Source organism: Anarrhichthys ocellatus, unplaced genomic scaffold (assembly GCF_004355925.1).
Source record: "Anarrhichthys ocellatus isolate YVR2014 unplaced genomic scaffold, GSC_Weel_1.0 scaffold20, whole genome shotgun sequence".
NCBI lineage: Eukaryota > Metazoa > Chordata > Actinopteri > Perciformes > Anarhichadidae > Anarrhichthys > Anarrhichthys ocellatus.
Genome location: NW_022280050.1, coordinates 4,761,023 through 4,782,303, shown reverse-complemented (window position 1 = coordinate 4,782,303; position 21,281 = coordinate 4,761,023). Strand labels below are relative to the sequence as shown.

Here is a 21,281-nt window from a genome sequence, read left to right as displayed (position 1 = left end):
ATAACACCATGATCATTTTAAAATATTGTAGTGTTAAAATGATTAGTTGATTAAATGTCAAATTAGTTGGACATTTTAGGAAATATTTTGAAGGTGCAAAGAAGAAGCTGATTAGCTTAGCTCAACAAAAAGACTAGATGGTGTTGTTTTCACACTTTCACACAAAATGTGTTAATTAGTGATCTTTAGAGGTGCTAATATAATAATATTTGCTACCTTACAACAGGTTAGCTGTTAACCCTCGTTTCCAGTCTTTGTGCTAAGCTAAGTTAACCAGTTATGATTTGCAGCTTCAGATGTGTGTGAGTCTGCAAAAACCTTGTAAAACAACATTTTACAGAATAAATCATTAATCAATTGATCAAAATAGTGAGGAATCCATCAATAATAAGTGTAATTTGGATCTTCCCTGCTCCCCACAATTGACTCAATAGCACTATTTATTTTGTGTCCCATTAAGGAAAAGGAATTCTGCCTTTCAGATTTGAACAAAGCCAGAGTCACCTGAAAGGTCGAGCCTTCCTCGCTTACATACAGAATAACGCGCTGTGTGAAGAAGTACCTTCAGCAGCTGACAATGGCAGGCGCTTTTGAGGATACTGGACAAAGAGGAAGGAGGCACCCGTCACAATGTGGTTCTTCACACTGCTGTACTGAGGCTGCAGTTTCCCACCTTTAAAAGCCCACACAGTAAAGCCTGGTAATGAGATGTACAGGGGTCTTAAAAGCTTCAAGAACAAGGTTTATTAAACAACTGATGTGTTAGTGTGATGTGTTTGCAGTCGAAGTTTGTTTTTTTTTCTACAAAAAAGGTACAAACAGGTAACATCACTTTGCAACCAGTACATTGAAATATTACATTCCTATTTCAACACCATGCACTTTAGGATAATGAAAAACAATAAATGTGTGTGCGTAACATGAAAGAGTTGATTGAATTTTAGTCTGAATGCCAAGCCAGATTCAGTATTCAAGCAGCATTGATAGTATTTCCCCCATAGTTGCTCCCTCATGTATGCTCTCGCCTGAGGTCCTTATGACGGGCGGAGAATTGGTTTCGTGGGGCCGCTGATGATTTCCAAAACACACCGCAATTTCAAAATCCAAGGTAAGCACTGTTTTTTATTACCACGACTCCAAATAAAACAATGCATTACCTCGTGATCTTTTTACCATTCAGGAGTGTTCAAGTTTTACAGCATCTTAGAAAAATAATTGGTTCTGTATGTACAACAACAACAACAACAATGGTGATAGAAACATGTTAACAGCAGTATGTACAACAACATCGGTTGCCTGATCAACAATGTAGTGACCAGTCACATTTGCATGTGTGATGGGTGAGTGTTGATATACCGACTTTACCGTAACTAAATGTTTGATCAAGCATTAATATGACAGCGACATATTCATGAGATATGACAATTATTGAATATCAATATGCAGTTTCAGTTGTTGTTTTTTTAACTCAAAATGGAAAAAAAAATGTACCATTCTTCTTTTTCAACACCAAAATAAATCAAACAAAAAACAACTTTCTAAAGGCACACGTAACTATTCTGTTCCAAGACATCATGATTTCTCAAGATATCGGTAGCAGGAATCAGATACTTTAGTCATGATAACACAGTGCAACATTTCAGAACACAGTTGTTATCATTTCGGGGAAAACTCTTACATTCACTCAAAATGAATTGTATCTACTCAAAGAAGAGTCTTGATTACTTGCTACTTCTTTTCCCGCAGCCGCTTCTTTCCTTCCACAAAAAAAAAACCTGTTCTTAAAAAACCTCCAAAGAGCTTTCTCAATTTGACATACTGTAATTCTTGTTTCTCTAATCTGTTTGGATTTGATAGCTGCACTCTTCCAATGTGTTTTAGACGATGGCTTCAAATCTTCAGGTTAATATTATTTTCCAAACATTTTAAGAAATCCACCGTAACAACTGGAGCCCGACCAATAAATTGTCCGATATTAGCTTATCACAGATATCGAATTATCTGCCTGTATGTAAACTGCGGTACAGAAGCGGCAAAGATATGTTTTGAGGTATTTTAGAAACTAGTGCAGCGGTCGTTTAGAGCGGGACGATTGTTTGGTGTTGCTCGCTGCTTGCAGCGTTTTCAAGAACGCTCATTGCGCGTTGACTCCAGGGAAGTGAATACGATTTCAGTTCAGAGTAAATCCAGCATTTAGCAGCAAAAGTGAACTGCAGTCAATGAGCTGCGGGCTGTAAACCACTTGTTTATTCAAAGCTTATTAATATTGACCTTGTCACATTTCCAAATTGTACCAACTTCAACACTGCACGTCCTTGGGTCCAGCAATACACACGCCAAGTTTGAAGTAGACCGGATGGATGGTTCTCGAGATATGCAGCAGCGGACACACACACACATAAGTAGATTCAGACAGAGATTCCTTACTTTAAAGTTAGATTGTGTGTCATTTACATAGTTTCTCTCACAGAGTACTGCTAATTAAACCTTGCTTTGTTTATGTTCTTTAATGACCGAATTTAAGGAATCCTTATAAGACATTTGTTATGTTATTTGTTTAGTTAAAAGTCAACCTGAAATAACAATTCAATTTTACATACATTATTTGTTTTTGTCTTGACCCTTCTGTACTTATTTAGTTTCTAAAAAACAAAAGAAATGGGTCTTACAGGCGGCTTGAATCAGGTAAATAGTCAACATTATGTGAGCTTGTTGAAAAAAACAAAGAACGACTATGACGTTCCTCAGTAAGCAGCGCATCACGGACATTGACAGCGCCTCACCGCCCCTAAAATGTCAGTTGCCAGCTGCTGACACTCCCACCCAGAGGCTCCAAGCTTAGACACTGTTCCTACAAATATGTCTGCAAAGTGTCTAATCCTCTTTTTAAAAAATGGAAAAATATACAGAATGTCATAAAATATCCTAATAGTTTACATTTCCTTGCACAAAAATTGAGAGCTTCAAATTCCAGTTTGACTTTAAAACCAAATATCAGTGCACATACAGTATGGTTATCAGACATGTCTAACGCTCAAATATCAACATCGGTATCAGCTTCACAAATCCAGTATTAGTCGGGCTCCATTAACAACATCACTTCCTGTTATGTGAAGGTAACTCACACACTGATATGGAGAGAGGATGAGCTGTCTTGTTTTGAGATTGTACCTATAGCAGCCACCAGTGCACTGCAGGTACGCAGCACAATGAAGGTCATTTACAGTGCAGACCGTTGCAGAGACGTGCCTGGCAATATTCTTGTTATAGATGCACTTCTGTTTAATTGTTTGGCAAGCAGCTAAGCGGCAGTCTGAGCAGCGCAGTGGATGCACGGCCAGCAGAGTGCTTTGATTTCAATGTCCTCCATGCACGGACCTCACACATTGTTCTCCCTGCTCGGACACGACGAGGTCCCCAAAGCCCCGGCTTGTCATGTCGCCTGAAGAGCAGGTGCAGCTTCTATCAAGCCTGAGGCGAGCTGAAAAAGGAGTCGCCTCCATAATGGAAGATAAGCCGCTGCTGCCCGGATCTTTATATTCACTGGCCAGGCTGTTACAGGAAGAGGTGTGCTGTGGGAAGAGCCACCTGGCGAGGGTGTGGAGAGCCAGGGCTGATTAGGATGAGGACAGAGCGGTGGGGGAGAGAGGTGGAGGCCAGGGATCAGACGCTCAGGGTCATGTTACGGAGCAGCCACTGCTGAGCACGGCTGTCGTTGCAGTCTCTCAGGGTGGGGACCATCTTGTCCTCCTCGGACGGCATGTCCAAACACTGGTTGCTGTTCACATGCAGCAGGGTGAGCCGCTGGAGAGGGAAGGATGAAGACGCAGGCAATTAGATGTAAACACGGCACATACTGACGTACAAACATACACGAATGCTTTCAATGTATTGTCTGTTTTGAGACTTATTTATTGCTGACGCTTTTCAGTTATAATTTCCCTCTATCTGCCTCATTGACTGTACTTCTGGAGAAAATTGAATCCACCTGGATGACTGAGATGAACCTTAACAGACGCACTTCCAAATATTGATCTCCCACATTTCACAAAAATACCTTTCGACCCAAGTAAATGGCCAGAGCTTGTTGCACTCAGTAACTGGAGCTGGAGCAAGAAAAAACAATAAGCACATCAATGGAGCAGGATGTTCAAGTTGAGAAAAAGCGAGAGTCCTGCCCTTTATAGAACACAACGTGCACAGAGGTTGCTCGGAAAATTGAGGCTATTGTTGGCGGGGAGACTGTTGTCATGGCCACTTTACAGGTTTTCTCTGTGAACGATTGCTGACCATCAAAAGCATCAAAATGTTTTACAAATAAGACTAGCTGCACTAAGCAATATTTTGGTTATTTTGGATCAAATGGGTTGATGTAACGAAAAAGGTTTGCTAGCGGCGCTGATACAACTGATAAGCGACACCTTAGTCTGCAGCTTGTGGCCGTTTTCTGTTGCTTCCGGCTCAGTGTTTTAGTTTGTAATTTTAGTTAAGTGTTGGCAGCCTAATCCGGGGATAAAATGCCAGCAAACATTGGACGCAGAGGTGCAGTCAGGTGGTGGGACAGTAGGAGGAGGCCAAATGTCCAAACCACCTCTTGAAAAGCCCAACCAGAGATATCAGACCAAGATGCTAATATACTTAATTATTAGCAAAACAGAAATGATGGGAAGTCACTGCTTCTCGCATTGTTAATAATGTTCATTTCACCGAAACAAAAGGTTAAAAAAATAGAACTTTAATAGAACACAGACATTATTTACGTTATTAGTAACATCCGTCTCCCTTCTGTCTGTTTACTCTTCTATCAAACAAACCAGAAAAGTCAGAAGACAGAGCTTAATGTCCAGACTGGAAAAAACTCACCTGTTGTGATGAGCTGAACTCAAGCACCACATGAGCAAGTACCACAGAAATCTATGGCTATCTGCCACAAAGGCTCCAGAGATAGCACTCCCTACTAACAACTGGAAGAGAGCTCTCAATGGCCTTGATTAACCATTTGTGTTCATTGCCTCTGAAGTAACACGCATCCGCAATTTTGCTGCTCACTTGAGTTGCTTCTCTCGTCCTAATGATCCCATGCAGAGAAGTAGAGGAGAAGTGGAGAAGCTGAAGTTGTTTTTTAAGGAGAAGCAGAAACGCTGCTTAATTAAGAAAACAATGGCAAGAGATAAACTGGGAAAATTATGTTAAAAATAAAATTGTAGACGCTACTAAGACTATGACTGTATCATTTTTTTTTAACATTGAGCTTCTATTGAGGGTTTTAAATGAAACTTTGAATGTCTGTCATATTCTATGACATCGCTCGAAACAGATCAATGATCTTTGATCAAAATCCTCAATTTGAATAAAGCAATTAATCAGTAAGTTTTAGTTTTTTTAAATAAGGCGTCAGTGCGTTCCTCTGTTTGTGTGAGACAAGCGGGAGAACAGACAGTTTTAGACAGCAGTAGAAATGTTTTTGAAAGGCTAAAAAACAACAAATGTAGATTGAAGCTGAATATTTTGTTCGATAAAAACATGTTGTGAATTTTTGGAAATAATAACATCTACCAGGTTTTTAAAAAAAACTGGCTATTGGACTTTACAGCGCAACATAAAGTATCACAAAAGAAGAGATAACCTTAGTTTCACCTGTCTGCACCATGTTATCTTGGGAGTCATTTTCAAACTAAAGAGCAGTGCACATAAGAGCATCTATAAACACAGTATGCATGCAACATTAAAAAATGAGCAGTATTTATCTTGCGATGGAGGAATATTTCTTCATTAAAACAAGATTGTGCTTTGACTGTTGACAGAGGATATTCAGACTAATGAGCACACAGAAACGCTCAGGCCATATTTGATCTTAAGCTATAAAACACAAGGGCCTGACATTCTCTGCCTGGATACAAAGAAGTGTGTGCACACACACAAACACACACATCTTTCCTGAAGTACACTTTGCGAACCGCCCTACAGGGCACATTTGTTCAAACAGAACAAGAACAAAGAGAGCATGTGATGTTCGACCTTACAACACCTGCCAAAAAACTAAAGAAAAAAACAATGAGCTAGCTCAAGACTACAGAGATAAAAACATTTTTTATTTTTAACAGCAGCTTGTTAGGTAAAGAATTGGTAAATGAGAAGCAGTATAATCAGCAAGTACTTCTCTTTAAAGGCGTATTCGTACATGGAGCCTCTCCGAACTGGAGGTAGATCTAATCTGTCAATCATTAGAACCTGCATGGCTTAGGCAATAATTAGAACAGTATTTTTTCATTTCATTTCATTCAAAGATCCAAACCCGCTCTAGCGGCAGAGATGACAGAAGAGGAGTATAACGGTGGAAGGTGGAAAAACCATTCCACATTTAATAAAAAATACTGGAAATGGCGAGGTCTTGTCCTTTGCTCGTAATTATTTCATGCCTCCTTTGGGGCTGAGAAAACTCCCATCTCAGCCTCCGAGCAAACCAACTAGCGTCTCCAGAGCAAGTCGCTGAGTGTGTGCACAGCTGAGACCGGCTAATTAAATGAGGACGGTTTCTAACCGCAAGTCCCGGTTGAGGAACATTATCCTTTTGTCACCAAGAAAGCGCAGTGAACTTGCTGAAAGGCACAAGAGTTCCTGTTTGGCGTGATCTTGTGCTGACTCTGCTGATCTAGAGGGCTGGGCTGCTTTTCTTTTTGTGGGAAATACAAAAGCAGCAGATTCCTTTTTTTCTCAAGGCAGAGTCAGGCAACAGCCTCATTTGCTCTAATGCTGCTCTGCTCTTGTGTACTTGCTCTCCTCTGGTGGTGGCTATACCACGAGGACCTCTGAGTGTGAACAGCAAATCTGGCCATCTAACAGCAGGTCACTCTCCTGCCGCAACTCTGACACACACCAGCAGCCATGGGAGCTCCTTACCCAATTTACCCTGCTTGCACACAAAAACTGTGGCATGCTACAGTGAAATTGCTCTTTAGTTTTTTGAGAGACACAACGGTACAGGACTCTGAGGGGCAAACAGCATATAACTCAGCAGAACGGAATGGGCTATGGAGAAATTGACAGACTGGGAAAAGCAGAAAAGCAACAACACTGAAATAGACAGAAATACTGAGCCCAAAAAAAAAACGTCCCTTATGAAAGTATGTAAATAAGCTGCAGGCCGAGTGGTGAACAGCACTGATAATTGGGATTCATTGGATTTACAATATGTACATGGCACACAGTGCACACAGCTGCTTCAGGCCAATAGGAGAGTGGCCTGAGAGGCCAAGACCATGAAAGGCAGGTTCACAATGAAGGATCACTTCAAAAGAACTTGCGAACAATGGTAAGCCCGTTTCAATTAGTCCTGTACGTAGATAATCAGCTAAAAATAACACGTCCTTCTGCATCTCGGGCATCATTCACCAGACGCAGCCAGTCCAGGGGACAGCCGGTGGATTTTCACATCACAATAAAATATTTATGCTGGAAAATAAATGTCAAATGAGATCTAATTTAGCATGAAGACTGGCTAAAGGTCTTGCAGATAGCATATTATACACGGAACCATCTTGATGGAACATTTGTCATTGCTCCGTGTGCCTCTGCCCCCGTCTTCATACGTTCCCCCTGAAAGGTCACCGGTAAAAGCTACTTAGTGCTTCCTAAAACAATTTGCATGCACATTCTGACTGATACCTGAAAGATCAACATCATAACAACAAGCTCTGCATTCATCAGCCCTCACTGACAAAAACAAGAAAAAAAGAAGAAAAAAAAGAGCTAAAAACAGCTACAAAGGTGCCTACTGAAGGCCGAACAGGTCAAACTAATCTACTTCTAACAATGCTCATGACAAACTACATCACTACTGAGCAGCTAAAATGACCACCACCTTCTGCTCTCAGCCTAATTTGTGCTAACCTGCTCACCTCAGGCCCCACAGCTCAGAGAAAATAATCAGTGGGGCTGAAGTAAAGGCGTCTAGCCACTTCCTGACGCGTGTAGTTGTGGAGGATCCAGGCCTGCATGGGACTTTTGTTACAGGGCTCCACTGTGGGGCCGTAGGTGCCGTCCTCCAGGCGGCTGATGGTCAGACATGATTGGGTGATCATGTGGAGGAAGGTGTGCTTCTGCGGCGGGCCGGGATTGAAAGGGACAGATGGTAGTGAAGGTAAGTCCAAGAGTCATTAGTTATTGTTAAATAAATCTGTTCTTCACAGCCAGGTTGTTACAGTTTAATAAGAGGTGATTTATTTTTTTCAATGACAGTTGGACCTAAATTGGACCTAATTCTTGCACACATGTCAGCGTTTATGAAAGACACAGTTTTTAGTTAGGCTTTAAGTTCACAGTATGAAACCACATATCTTAACACTGAGCCAAATTTCACCAGGGACAACTACCACATCAATAATTGATAAAAACACATTTAAAATACAACAATGTATTTATATATCTGTACAATACAGATAATAATAGTTAAAACATATTTTTCATATACTACAAATGATTAGGCAATGCACAGCATTTTTGTACTGTACGGATTTTGACGTAATTTTTTTGTCTTACGGATGTTTTTATCAATTTATCAAAAAAATCAATAAGCAAATGTTTTGATTTGACTGAAATGTATTCGCTTCCTCGTTTGGTTGGTTGATACAAACTGTGGCTTTGGTTGTTACCACATCAGAGCGATTGCAATAATGAGTTTCCGATTTGCAAATAGCATAAAGACAACCCAAATGTAACGAAAATGGCGTTATATCATCAATGCACAGAATGCTTGCAGGGTGTTACCATGAGAATCTTACCCATCTCTACGTATATTATGTGAAGCCGATATTAGTATAGAGTTGTTGTTGTTGTTCATAATATGTCTCTAATAAACTCAGTGCTGTCAGAGTGCTGGCATTCAAAGTATTACATTTTGGCAGCTGACCTATTTTGTGGCTGACACAACCTGACAGCTCTCATTTGGTTTAAAAATACAGGAATGAAACTGTTAGTCTACACTAACGCAAAACTTCACATGTACCAAAGTAAAAAGCAGAGCTGGATAATCGGCCAATTTTCCCATTTGAACTTAAACTCTGTGTGTGAGTAAGAATAGGGGAATCCTTTTGACTGCCTCTAACTGGTGTATTCACCTGTGATCGTTGGACAAAGCAGAGTGAACACATAATTATTTTTGGGCTGAAACAGTAGAGCAGGTGAAGAAGAGGTAAGGCTGTCTGTCACAGTTGTGAATGACTACATCGGGAATATGGAGAAGTCAGGTATTCCTGTGAAAGTGAAACTGATGAGCAGATGAAATGTTAATGGGACTGTAGTCACCCAGGTTTCGGTCCCTGTCCATCACACTTGGGCTTAAAATTAACTTGGCCACTGTCAGCTGTGAAACCCCGAATGTTGCTTACAACAGAGTCCAGTCCTCTTAGTTTATGAATTATTCAGTTTTCCATATTAAGAATGCACCCAGAGAACAAAGTGTAATGAAAAGATTTCTCCTTGGGTTTGTTCGCTGCTTGATGGAAAGGCCTCCCGGCTTCCTCTCCTTGTCATATCTACATGTCAGCGATAGGACATCTCAATCACTGAGAGATAACACTGTGTTCAGAGTAGTCTTTTCTAACCGTCTCCCAGCGGTTTAAAAGAAAACACATGAATTGTTAATATAAAAGATCCTTTTTGTGTTGTATAATCCATAATGAGCTTTGAGTTCTGAGTCAGCAGGGCTTGAGGAGAATATTGTTGTTGTCCTAGGCCGGGGATTCAAAATGTCTCTATGCGACATCTGTTTCTGTGTTTCAATGAATAATGTCATTGTAAGAATATTACAGCTTGCATAACCTGGACTATTAAGTAAAATGAACCTATGCAGTTTTTTTGGCTTTGTCGGCCATCTAATCTTTGTTTTCATGTTGGTGCTACTATAAATAAACAATGAGTCACTCACACATTTATATGTTGTGGAAATACAGTAGTGTCTTACCAGAGTGCATCTTAGAGGCCATAAGGTCTGTACTGTGCCACACGACATTGCAGAATGCATTGGGATTAGGTTTGTTTTTCAAACTGGCAGGTGTTTCTAAAATGTTGTACACCCAAGTGATTTTAATTATGTGTTGGATTAAATGGCAGAAAGAGCACCACAGAATACACCCTCCAGAATGACCATACAGTTGAATCAACACGTCTCTAAAAAAGAGGTGTTGATTCAAAAATAATTATACCGTATATAAATATTTTATTCTAGCAGAAATGTTGCGTTAGACTGCATTTGTTTTAGATACATGTACTGCAGTGCATTTTCTTTGCTGACCTTTTTGGTAATGAATAAATAAATAGAATTAATTTTAAATAAAACATCCGACTCAAAATCCATTTCAAAGATTAAACTTCAATCCTCTGCCAAAAATTGATAAACCATAAATCATCTACTCTACTGACACTTACACGGAGATCTGGGGTAAATCACCACACTCGAATCACAGGACTCAAACTATGGAGCAGTATTCTGTCGCAATGACTTGAACAGCTTACCTCAAAATCATATTCCCACTTGCCAACATACTAAGTGAAAGAGGAGAGAACATGAGAGGAGAGACACAGATGCTGGGGTGGAGAAAACAACTTCTGTGCAGCTAAAAGAAACTGGCACACAGCACCATCTGGTGGCAGCAAAGCAGTACTACCCAAATCCTCCCCAATGGCACAAACAACAAATCAATCAATCAGCATTTCATCAAAGTCATTTTTCAAAGCATCAGGCATCAAGGAAGCAGAGAATGGCCGTCTGCAACAGCAGGATTATTTGGCTGCTACGGGGAATATGAATCCTACCTCGGCGTCGTACTCGAACATCTGATTGCCCTTCATGTGGTGACACTTAAGCATGACGACGGGTCCGTTGAGGCGGGAGACATCCAGACAGAGGTCGTCCGTCCTAATTTCTTTATCCGCCGTGTAAGAGAACACCTGGAAAACCAGATGTCTCTCTCAGAAGATGAAGCATCAACATCATCGCTAAAAGTGTGTATAATCAATGTGCTGCAACGTGTCTTTGATGAGAGGATATGGGAATGAGTTGTACATACTTATTAGTGATTTTATTTAGATTTACAGCCCTCATGGTTTGTGTGGTGCCAAGCCCAATTTAGATGTTATGTGCTGTCTAAAATGAGTAGAGCTTTAGTGCTATCTATCCCCTTTACCATGTTTTCCTGTTATCTCAAGGTTACATTGAGATTGTGTCTCGTGTAGTGCAGCGACACACAATGTCCCATAACGAGGAGAACAAAGTACAATCAAATTCTTGGCACTTCACAATGACCCACAGCATGGAGCCAAATCAACAAAGGACTTTCGATGACAAAAAAAAAAACTTGGCAAAAACCCCCAACTTGCATTTAAATTGAAAATCCGTGGATTGACTAAAAAAGTTGGCAATTCACACACACTTTGCATCCAACCTGATTGAGCTCAAGCTTTCGAGCGAAGGCAAAATCCTAAAGCTCATGTATCCAGGATAAAGAAGTATCAAAGGCTCGGCTTGTTTAATGTTAATCTAAAAGAGATTTGTTCTACATTCCACTGACAAAAGAAATGCTTCTAAAAGCATGTGTTCATAGCACATTGTGTGCACATAGTTTAAAAGCAGAATCCAGACCACAAACAATACATATTCATCACCTGGTTTCCACCCATGCCGTGACAGTTGAAAAAGCCAACTTTCTCGTTCTCCTTTCTCCCCATGTTGTCCACGCACTGGTTGGTCTCAACATTTCTGATCTACAGGCAGAAAAATGAGAAGGAAAACAAATAATTCTAAGTTACTTTAACTCTGATTTGAAATTAACTTCCGGTCTCTAGATGTGCTAATTTCAAACTCATTAGCAACTGTAACCAAACAGAAGCCAGTCAGATCCTGCTCTATCTTTCTCATTAAAAGTTAATCATCTCTTTTACGACCCCCCTTTTCTCTGGTAGTTTTCATGAATTTTTTTTTATTGCTACTATTTCCGTTTTGGTATAATGTGATCTTTTGATGATAGACTCTGTGTGTGTTCTACGGAAAGTGAAGCGGAAACTTACTTTCCACACATTTGAAGTGGTCGAAAAAAACCTGACATTTACAGCCAATGTAATCCCAAAATAATCAAACTCGTGATTTATTTTCAAACTGCAATCATGAAAAACGCATGTTTTTCACCATGTTTTTCTGCCAGGGTCCATGATCTGATTCCATAAGAATTTAACGATACTTGATAAAAATCTTTAAAGCTAAAGCTGAAGTTGGTCAAATAAACAAATAGTCGTTCGACAGAATATTAATCTGTAACTATTTTGATGATCGTATTGGTCATTTTAGAAGCAAAATGCCAAACATTTGCTCGTTCCAGTTTCTTAAATGTGAGGAATTGAGGCTTTACTTTCTCATATATCATTGTAACCTGATTATATGATGATGCCTCCTTGGCCTCTTGGAAATTGCAGGCATTTCTTTACTATTTCAGAGACAAAATTATTAATCAACAAAATAATTATGATTATAATTGTTATTTGAAGCCCTAAAAATCCTCTATATAACATTAATTGTGCCACCAAATTGTGTTAATTCAGATTCTACCCATCATCTTCGCTTCTAAAGATAAATGGATGAAAAGGGACCTGACTGCTCAGCCTGAGTAACCCCTACCGCTGACTTCACAGTCAACTCAGTGGGGCTGATACGTTCAACTTATACATTCACGGAGCTAAAACTGAGCTTGCTCTCTACATCACCTGAGCATCTTATTATGCCAATCACGCAGGAACAGAACGGCGTTCATAATTAAGTGATATAAAACTTAATGGTTTCAGCTGTTTAAGAAATGCTGACTGTGTGTTATGGAGGATGATAATCAGTCGGGAGAGGTTTGCTTTAGGGGAAGATGGGAGTTGAAGTGCTGCAGTGGCTACAGAAAGAGAGAGAGACAGAGAGAGAATCAGCTTGTACTGCAGTACAGCAGAGCAGCACAGATTAAAATCCTCTCATCCTCAGCTGCATGAATGTTGGAGGATTACAGGCTCATTTCACCAGTTCTTCAGCTGACATTATGGCTATCATACAGACAGCACACTGCATGTCAGTGCTGACTTTAGGCCATGCCGTCGACACGGCGCCATGGGCATCAGGAGGCAAATTCAGGTCACTCAAAAACTTTTCTGTGTGAAGGGAAACTAACAAATAAAAGGAACTAAAACTTATATTATCTTGAAAACAATTAGCCATGAGTTCTCACGGTTTAGCTGCAAATTATCGCGCAATTTCCACAATCCCCTTTCTAATTTCTAAAGAAACTACTTTGTATGTTCCATCTCTGCTTATTAAAGCGATCATCTGATGAAAAATGACCTCAGTTTTTTTCAGATTTGTAGAAAAGGGGACTACATATTTTTCACAACAAACTGCACAACTTGCTGGGTAACAATTTACAACCCTGTTTGAGTGAGACTCTGACTTATATTTGCACTTTCTTGTCTTTAATAATTCATTTTTGAACAACACAAATCTTTGCCATGAGACTGTGTAGAATGTATACATGAGCCTTATCTCAGCTACCCAGCATTCATAGCAGAACTGTGTAAACATCAATACTGACATCCCCTTGTTTGTTTATTCTACGCGTTCAATACGAACAGCTGGGAATGTTTGTTTTTATCTGGCTTCGCCCAGCTTTTGCTGGATTCTGAGATTTATCTCGCAGCGATATTATCTTTCTGAAAACGCAAGCCCAGAAGCTACAAGGACATATCTGACTGAATGCAGAGGAAGGCAGCCTGCATCTATCATTTAGCTGCATTATGGGAGATCAGAGTACGAGAAAGCTCATACTTCACCAAGTGAGTAGTATCTTCTTGGGATCTGGGAGTCTGGGTAGATGTTCTCTAGATACCAGGAAAACGGTTTGCACTTCAAGGCCTCACGGAGGTCTTTACGGGAAGAAACGTCTCCGTAGTCCACCCGCATCACGCCTACAGATGAAATGTCAAGACAAGGATTCAGATATATAATCATCAGTCAGTGTTTATCTTATTATTTACATGTTTTAATTCAGAAAATAGAAGAACAGGTGCGATGGCCTGCACCACCAAGACTAAACACCAGAGGGACCCTTTATAAAAAAACAACACTTTGCCACCTTACCTGAAAATATAGCCTGTGTGGGTGGTCAGAGACGGATCTTCTGTACATAAACACACAGAAATCACCTCATTTCTGCAAACGAGGGCACGTGAGGAAACCAAGTCAAATCCAATTTAAATAAGACGGCTCCTTCAGAAATGCACAAATGCAACAATTGTGGCAAACTGTGTGCCATGATGCATGTTATTTTAGCCAACATGGAGACTGCATAATGTATCAGCCTCGATGCAACTGAAGACTGAGGAAGGATTAGACAGCGACCGGGCACAGGCGCTTACAAACACATTAGGCAGATGGATTCTCCCCAGAATGCCTCTTAAGGACTCATAACTTGCATGTAGATATATCCAGGGTGGTCATTTATCATGAAAGAGTGTGATTGCAATAAGGGAAATACAATACAAACACGTAAGCATGGTGTATTCATCCATCAAACAGGAGCCCGACAGTGCAAACAGCACCTTCTGTAACACCTACAAGGTTTTACACTTTAAACTGGGAAACAGAAATTTCAAGCTGGCAGATAAAAGCTAAGTGCTGAAGGCCATTCTTCCTCCTCTGCTTCTCCAGTTCCCCTTCTATCTTTCCCTCTCTCTGTTGACTCTGAGCATCCCATGTAGCAAATGATGAATAACCTCTTTGATCTTCAAATCACCCGTGCACATGAGGGACGAGGAGGAAGATGCACTTTTAAAAGGATCACTAGATGCCACTCCCAAACTCAGCCTGTGTGCGACACACTGTGTTCCTCTGTGCCAATAAGTGAGGTCTGGCAGCAGCGTCGCCCAGATCATTCTCCCTAATGTCCTGGAGGAACAGACGGTCATTGCGGGGTCACAATACGCAGAAAGACTCATCCATCACGACCACGGCTCCGTCTGCACACCTGCCTGTGGGAGAATCCTGCACGACTGTGTGGAGGAGAAGGTCTCAATTTTAGCCATGAGATCGGCAGATTACTGATGATCCCTCATAGGTTAGCTGGCGTCTAAATCACTTAACCAGAGATTTCCGGGACACTGCTGTTTGCTAAAGGGTAATCACAATTACAAGTCGACAGCTGGAGAGGTACTCATCTCTCAATCTGCACTGTACCTATTGTTCTAGCTTGTCTGTGTTTGAGCTTTGTCTAAGAGAAGTCCGTGTTGGAGAGGAAACCATCTTTGACAATTTTCTTTAACTCAGATTTTCAGAGGAGCAGTTAAAAATGTGTCTGAAAGAAGAAATTAATGAATCCGTTTGGAAATGACAAATGCAGCATATAACTCCAATGTGAGGCGGAGTGAAAGGAGAAATATAAATTCTTAAATGAGCAAGATAAAAGTCCCATGTCAGACAATAAAAGAATCAAAGAGAGCAGACAAGTCTTTCCTTTTCACACCAATTTGCTAATTCAGCGAGCACATGAGTAGCAAAGAGGGGCAAATGTCTATTAAATCCCTGACTGTACTATACATTCTCTGAAACTTCAAAAAAACATGCAGAATTCATGTTAGAACTGTCGTCCACGTGTGACACTACTATTCCAGAGGCAGAAAGATGCAGCCAGCCAGTGGCTCAGCTCTGTACCTGGTGATATGATATAGAAGAAATCTTTGAAATCGTCCATCCAGACTTCGGCCAGGCGCCTGTTGTTTTTGTTGATGACTTGGCCCGTTCCTCCGGGGAAACTGTACGGGGTGGCCTTCCGGAAAACATGGCCCACGTGTGAACATGTTACTATTTCCAACGAGCCACCGCACTGCCAGATCTGCAGACACATACACACAATGGAGCTTTATATAGCGTGGGGCACGAAAGCAGACAAATACATTCGATGCAAACTGAACACTTCCCCTATTTGATTGTGCCTCGCTCCTTGATCCTCAGGTAACACAGACACATTACGATGCTCCTAATCTGCAAGCAAAGAGGCTTAAGCAAAGAAACAAGCAACCATATTCTTCCCAAAGACCTATATTTCATGTGTTTTCTTCTTCAAAATCTAGTCATGATAAGAGTGGATGTGTATCAACTGTAGACCTGATTAAGAAAGAAGGTTCTTCTTGTGTTTCATCATTCATAAAGAGGTTCCTTTGGATAATCTCTAATTTCCCTTTTAACCTCCATTGTATAGTCCAGGAGACAGAGGGGGTCTTAAGCCTGGACTTTATTTAGAAAGATTTCACTGCTGCCTGTTGTCTTTCAGCAATAAACATGGTTTATTGTCTATTGTGTCATTTCTATTCAGTCACACGTGAAGCTGCAAATCAATCACTGTGCAATTAGATGTGAGCTAATAATAACATACTGACATGGGAGAATAATAACTATCCTGGGAAAAATAATTGTGATTCATGATATTATCCAGATAATCATTGAACTGTGCTTAAAACTCTTAAAATGGCACTAAAAAAAAATACTGTAATTGCATTTAGTTAAGAAACAAAAACATGTATTACAGATATGTGACACACTGTGAAAAACAAACCTCCTGCATAAATAAAGGATACATGCATTTTAAAATAGCAACTTTGTGTGAGTCTGTTCTTTCTTACATGATAATTCCTGATTTTCCTTTTTTTTTAATGAGGCTCTATTTTACACTTCTCTATCATAATGAACTCTTTTTGAAGTCACTCCTGTGACGATATTGTGAGTCTTTCTATCGCAATCAGCAATAAAATCCCATATTGTCCCATAAAATCTTTTCCTTTTCCCCTCAAAACATGAAAGGACATTCTAAGCAGAACTAAATAACTATTTAGTAAGGACATCTCATTTCACTAAACTATTTCTATAATTTCTCTTTCCTTGCAGTTTTCCCTTGGATCCCTCACTTGAATCTTAAGTGGAAGTGACTCCGATTCGATCAAAAGATGCAAGTGAGGTAAACATGGATGCATTAAAGGGAGACGGCATGTACCAGTTGACATCGACCAACTCTGGGACATGATAACATCGAGATACTGTAGCATCCTCCCCGGTATGTTACTCACTCGAAAAGACATTTCCAGGTTTTCTCCGCCCCAAATATCCATCCCTGGATCGTAGCTTCCTATTTCTTCAAAGTATGATTTGTGTATAGAGAATAATCCTCCTGCCATGGTGGGAGTCCTGCAAGAAAAGCAAAACAATCCTTTTGTAATATTACTTCTCTTTTTGCCCTATTTATTAGTACCTTAGTGTAACTCGAAGGAACATTCAGAATATAATAAAAGACCAATTTGTTTGACAATTTGAAACAAAGCCTCAGAGGGGCGATTACTTTCATCTTTTAATTCATTCTATGTTAAAGTCGGCCCTTAATTAAGGATGTTGTTTGTTGCTGGGAGTGATTTGCATACAGATGACAAAGTGTGCTTGGCTTTGTGTAGCCCCAAAAAAAGGCAACTGTCAGTAGAGTTTCTGCTTTTCTATTTTTGAAATAAATGAGCTCATATACACTTGGGCTTCAACAGAGCACGATCACAACTATCAGGATGCTATTTAGGCAGTTCTTTTTCATCAGTGGGATACACAGAGGAAAAACCATCTATTTATATCAGCAAGATAAAAATGGCACTTTTCATGAGAGGAGTTTGGGAGGAGAAATCTAACTATCCACGTCTCCACTGTAGCCGGCTGCCATCACAGATAAACCCACTTTTAGTTTAGATGAGAAACTGAGAACTAACATCAGTTTGAACTTACAAATATGTCTCTTCAACTTATTTTTTTGTATTCGACCTCCTCTTTCTTAATTCTTAATCAAAATACATTACACAAGTGGACAGTTAGTCACGCATTCCTCTGAATGATCTAGATTTAGCATTAAAAGAGGACGTTTTAGTTGTGTACTTGACAGGCAGAGTCCTGTCCCCCTTGCGTCGATCCATCTCCCTCTGGGGAACTGGGTACCAGCGGAAATTCAGCTTCCAGTTGAATCCACCATAGGTCATGTCTGAACCTGCCATGTATTCAAACGTCTCATCGCTGATGACATCGATGATAGGGCACACCACTGCTGACCTGAAAGACACAACACAAGAAGACACAAGAAAAATACAGTGTAAGATTCAATGCTTATTTAAAAAGATACAATACATATAAGAAAGGGAAATCAAATGAGGTAATGGTTCGTATTTTAAAGGTAATGGAAGCCAAGTGTTGATCTCAACAGGGCTGCAACAAATTACTATTTCTATTATGGATTATTCTGTAGATTTTTTATTTATCATAATGGACAGAAAAGCTGGAGGATTTTCAATCAGCTGGATGTTTACTTCAATCACTTGTCGATTAATCGCTGAAATAAAACAATGACAGTGAAAAGTCAAAGTGGAGCAGAGAATAAATGGTAAATGAACAACTAGCATTCATACAGCACCTATCTAGTCTTCTGACCCCTCAAAGCGCTGTACACTACATGTCAACATTCACTCACTGATGGCACAGCTTTCTGGGTTCAGTATCTTGCCCAAGGACACTTCAAAATGCAGTCTGAAGGACCTGGGGATCGAACCGCCAATCTTTTGATTAGTGGATGACCCGCTCTACCTGAGCATCAGCCGCCATCATTCTGAAAGGCGTCTTCAAATCTCTCAAATTAAAACAATATTAAACAGAGAAAAGCAGCAAATCCTCACATTCAAATAGCTGGAACCAGCGAATATCAAGCAATTTTGGTTGAGTTGTTGTTGATTAATCTTCTGTTTGACTAATTGTATAAGTGACTACTTGTTTCAGGTCTAGACTTAAACACCATATTACTTAATGTAGTTGAGATGCTATAGCATCAATACAAAAATCTGCATCTGGGAAAATCCCCCCAAAAATAGCTGTCGCATTATTAAAATAGCTTTCAAGCATTTGTTAAGTCGTATTAATTCTGCATAGATTATCACAGACAAAGGTAGAGTACTATTACTAGTATAGGAGGAACAATACTGCTAGTTTAGTCTGTAAGCAATATTTTAGCTACTAGGTTGGCTCCTGTCAGAAGGGTATCTTAACCAAAAAGGGCCAGGCTGCTAGCATATAAAAGTAAAAAGCAAAGTCTGTCCTTCAAAACAGGTCTAATGAGCACTTTTACTCACCTTTGCATTAGGGACATTTTTCAACATTATTGTAAATTTCAAGTGTAACTGTATCATGAGAATATAGTAATATATAGCATGTTGTATTTACAACTGAGCAAAATTTGCTTCTTTTTTTTAAACATAATCAATTGCATTTTGAATACATTTGCCATGAGGTCATAGTGTTATCTCAAAATTTGAAAAAAATTTTACAAACCCGATGTCAACCAGCCCTTTCAGCCTTTCCTTAGGTCTACCAAAACAACCTGTATCATCAATCATGAGAACTTGCAGTCAACACACTGTGTACTTTCTTTCTGCGCCATCTCATCAGTCTGCACCCATACTTATAGACATCAATGCATCTGCAGCAGCATTCAGTAAAGGTGTAATGGCTCCATGATATAATAGTCTCAGTCATAGGATACTGATTTCTTCCTGAGGGACAATTAATGTGTCTGACCTCAGATATGAGATAGATCATTATCCACCCATGTCACTCTCACAAATACACCTTGTGTTTTCTTTAAAAGGGAAGTTAAAAAAAAAATCCTGAAATAATAGCTCAATGCTCTGATAAATAACACCTTCTCACTTTAAATGAAAAGAAATCCCATTCGTGTCTAAAAATGTCCTTATTCACTTTCATCTTGACTTAACCAGCGTCTAGGTTTTAGCACAAAAATGAAGCTAGAGTAATTGGAGCTTTTCCTCTGAGGCAGCAGCAGAAGCAGACGACGCAGAATGATCATCTTCTCCTATCAGCAGCGTCAGGCTCCAACAGTGTATTCATAACTGATAGTTTGCTGTCCCATCAATATTCAGACAGAGCTTTGGCTCAAGCACTCGATGATGCAACTTCAGTGAAATGTGATAATGCCAGTGTTATTAAAGCGTGTTTCATGACTGAACAGGCAAAAGATTAAAGTGATTGAAAATGAGAAGATCATAAGCGCCCAAAGAGTAGAATCCAGTCCTTGTTTCGTATCAGTTCTGAAATGTCATTATTAAATTTGAAACATTCAGTGTGGTCTATTTTGGCTCCTACCTGTCCTCTTTGATGCGCGCCAGCAGGGGCTCCAGCCAGCCGACAGTACACTCGCAGTGAGCGTCCAGGAAGGTGATGACCTGCCCTTTGGTGGCGGCAGCCCCCCTCAACCTGGCTCTGATTAGACCCGAACGCTGCTCCATCCTCAGGATCCTCACTGGCACCTCCAGAGTCCGCGCATAGTTCTCCAGCTTCTTCTTCAGGAAGTCTGAAACAAAACAAGACATTTCAGCAAAGGTGCACTTGTAGAGCAATGAAATTCAACAGAGCTGAAAGAATGTGTCAATTGATTGAAACACGACTTAAATGATTAATTTTTGATAATTCTTGTAATTTTCTAACAGATTTTTTTGTCAAAATCTAAATTTAAAATCTTTGGGTTTAAACTGTTGGTCGGACAAAACAAGAAATCTAAATATGTCAACTTGGGCTCTGTGAATCAAGCTATATTCCAAGCTCAGAGTTTGTCTCCCATATCGTTCACATTGATCGTCAGCCTATTCTAGCTCAAAATGTACGTTAAACCTGTGAGTGTAGACTTTCTAACCTCGCTCGCTGGCATCGTCGACCAGCACAATCTCCACCAGCAAATGTCTGGGAGAGCGGTTGATGACACTGTGAACTGTCCGCAGCAAGGTGCTCCACGCCTCGTTGTGAAACACGATGACAATGCTGGTGTTTGGCAGCTCATCCGGATACAGCTTGGTCTTACAGCTGATGGAGCGACAGTGAAAACAAGATGAAATCAGTAAAGTAGAATTGAACAAAGCAAAAGTCAAACCCACGCGTATTGCTGAGCTACAGGCATAAGGAAGGTTAATATAAAGCCCCGTCCATTTATGACTTCTCGTGAAAAATCGCATATCTATTGTTTAAGTTTTGAGTCGATGAGCAATTCCACTTTCATTTGAACAGCTTCTAGATAAACAACAGTTACTCATCTGTAGTCATCTAAGCAGCCCTTACATTCTTGTCAGGTCCTCTTGTGGGGGTCCCAACCCTCAGGTTTGGAACCACTGTTTTAGAGTACTAACTA

The 21,281-nt window shown here is 40.1% G+C and overlaps 1 protein-coding gene across 2 annotated transcripts in view; it reads right to left on the bottom strand.

The window, feature by feature from the left end:
* Nucleotides 1–725: 725 nt before the first annotated feature.
* galnt13 (polypeptide N-acetylgalactosaminyltransferase 13) overlaps nucleotides 726–21,281 on the bottom strand; it is a 35,153-nt gene continuing 14,597 nt past the window's right edge. The window contains exons 4-13 of one of the 2 annotated variants that reach the window (XM_031858334.1): nucleotides 20,793–20,959; nucleotides 20,246–20,453; nucleotides 17,978–18,148; nucleotides 17,137–17,254; nucleotides 15,728–15,908; nucleotides 13,847–13,986; nucleotides 11,662–11,760; nucleotides 10,813–10,947; nucleotides 10,513–10,542; nucleotides 4,276–8,099 (exon numbers count right to left, since the gene is read on the bottom strand). In XM_031858334.1, coding sequence (XP_031714194.1) covers nucleotides 7,914–8,099; nucleotides 10,513–10,542; nucleotides 10,813–10,947; nucleotides 11,662–11,760; nucleotides 13,847–13,986; nucleotides 15,728–15,908; nucleotides 17,137–17,254; nucleotides 17,978–18,148; nucleotides 20,246–20,453; nucleotides 20,793–20,959 — 1,435 coding nt within the window. In that variant the 3' untranslated portion in view covers nucleotides 4,276–7,913. Of the gene's footprint in view, nucleotides 3,805–4,275; nucleotides 8,100–10,512; nucleotides 10,543–10,812; nucleotides 10,948–11,661; nucleotides 11,761–13,846; nucleotides 13,987–15,727; nucleotides 15,909–17,136; nucleotides 17,255–17,977; nucleotides 18,149–20,245; nucleotides 20,454–20,792; nucleotides 20,960–21,281 lie in introns of those variants that run through there. The other variant, XM_031858333.1, reaches the window with a different exon arrangement.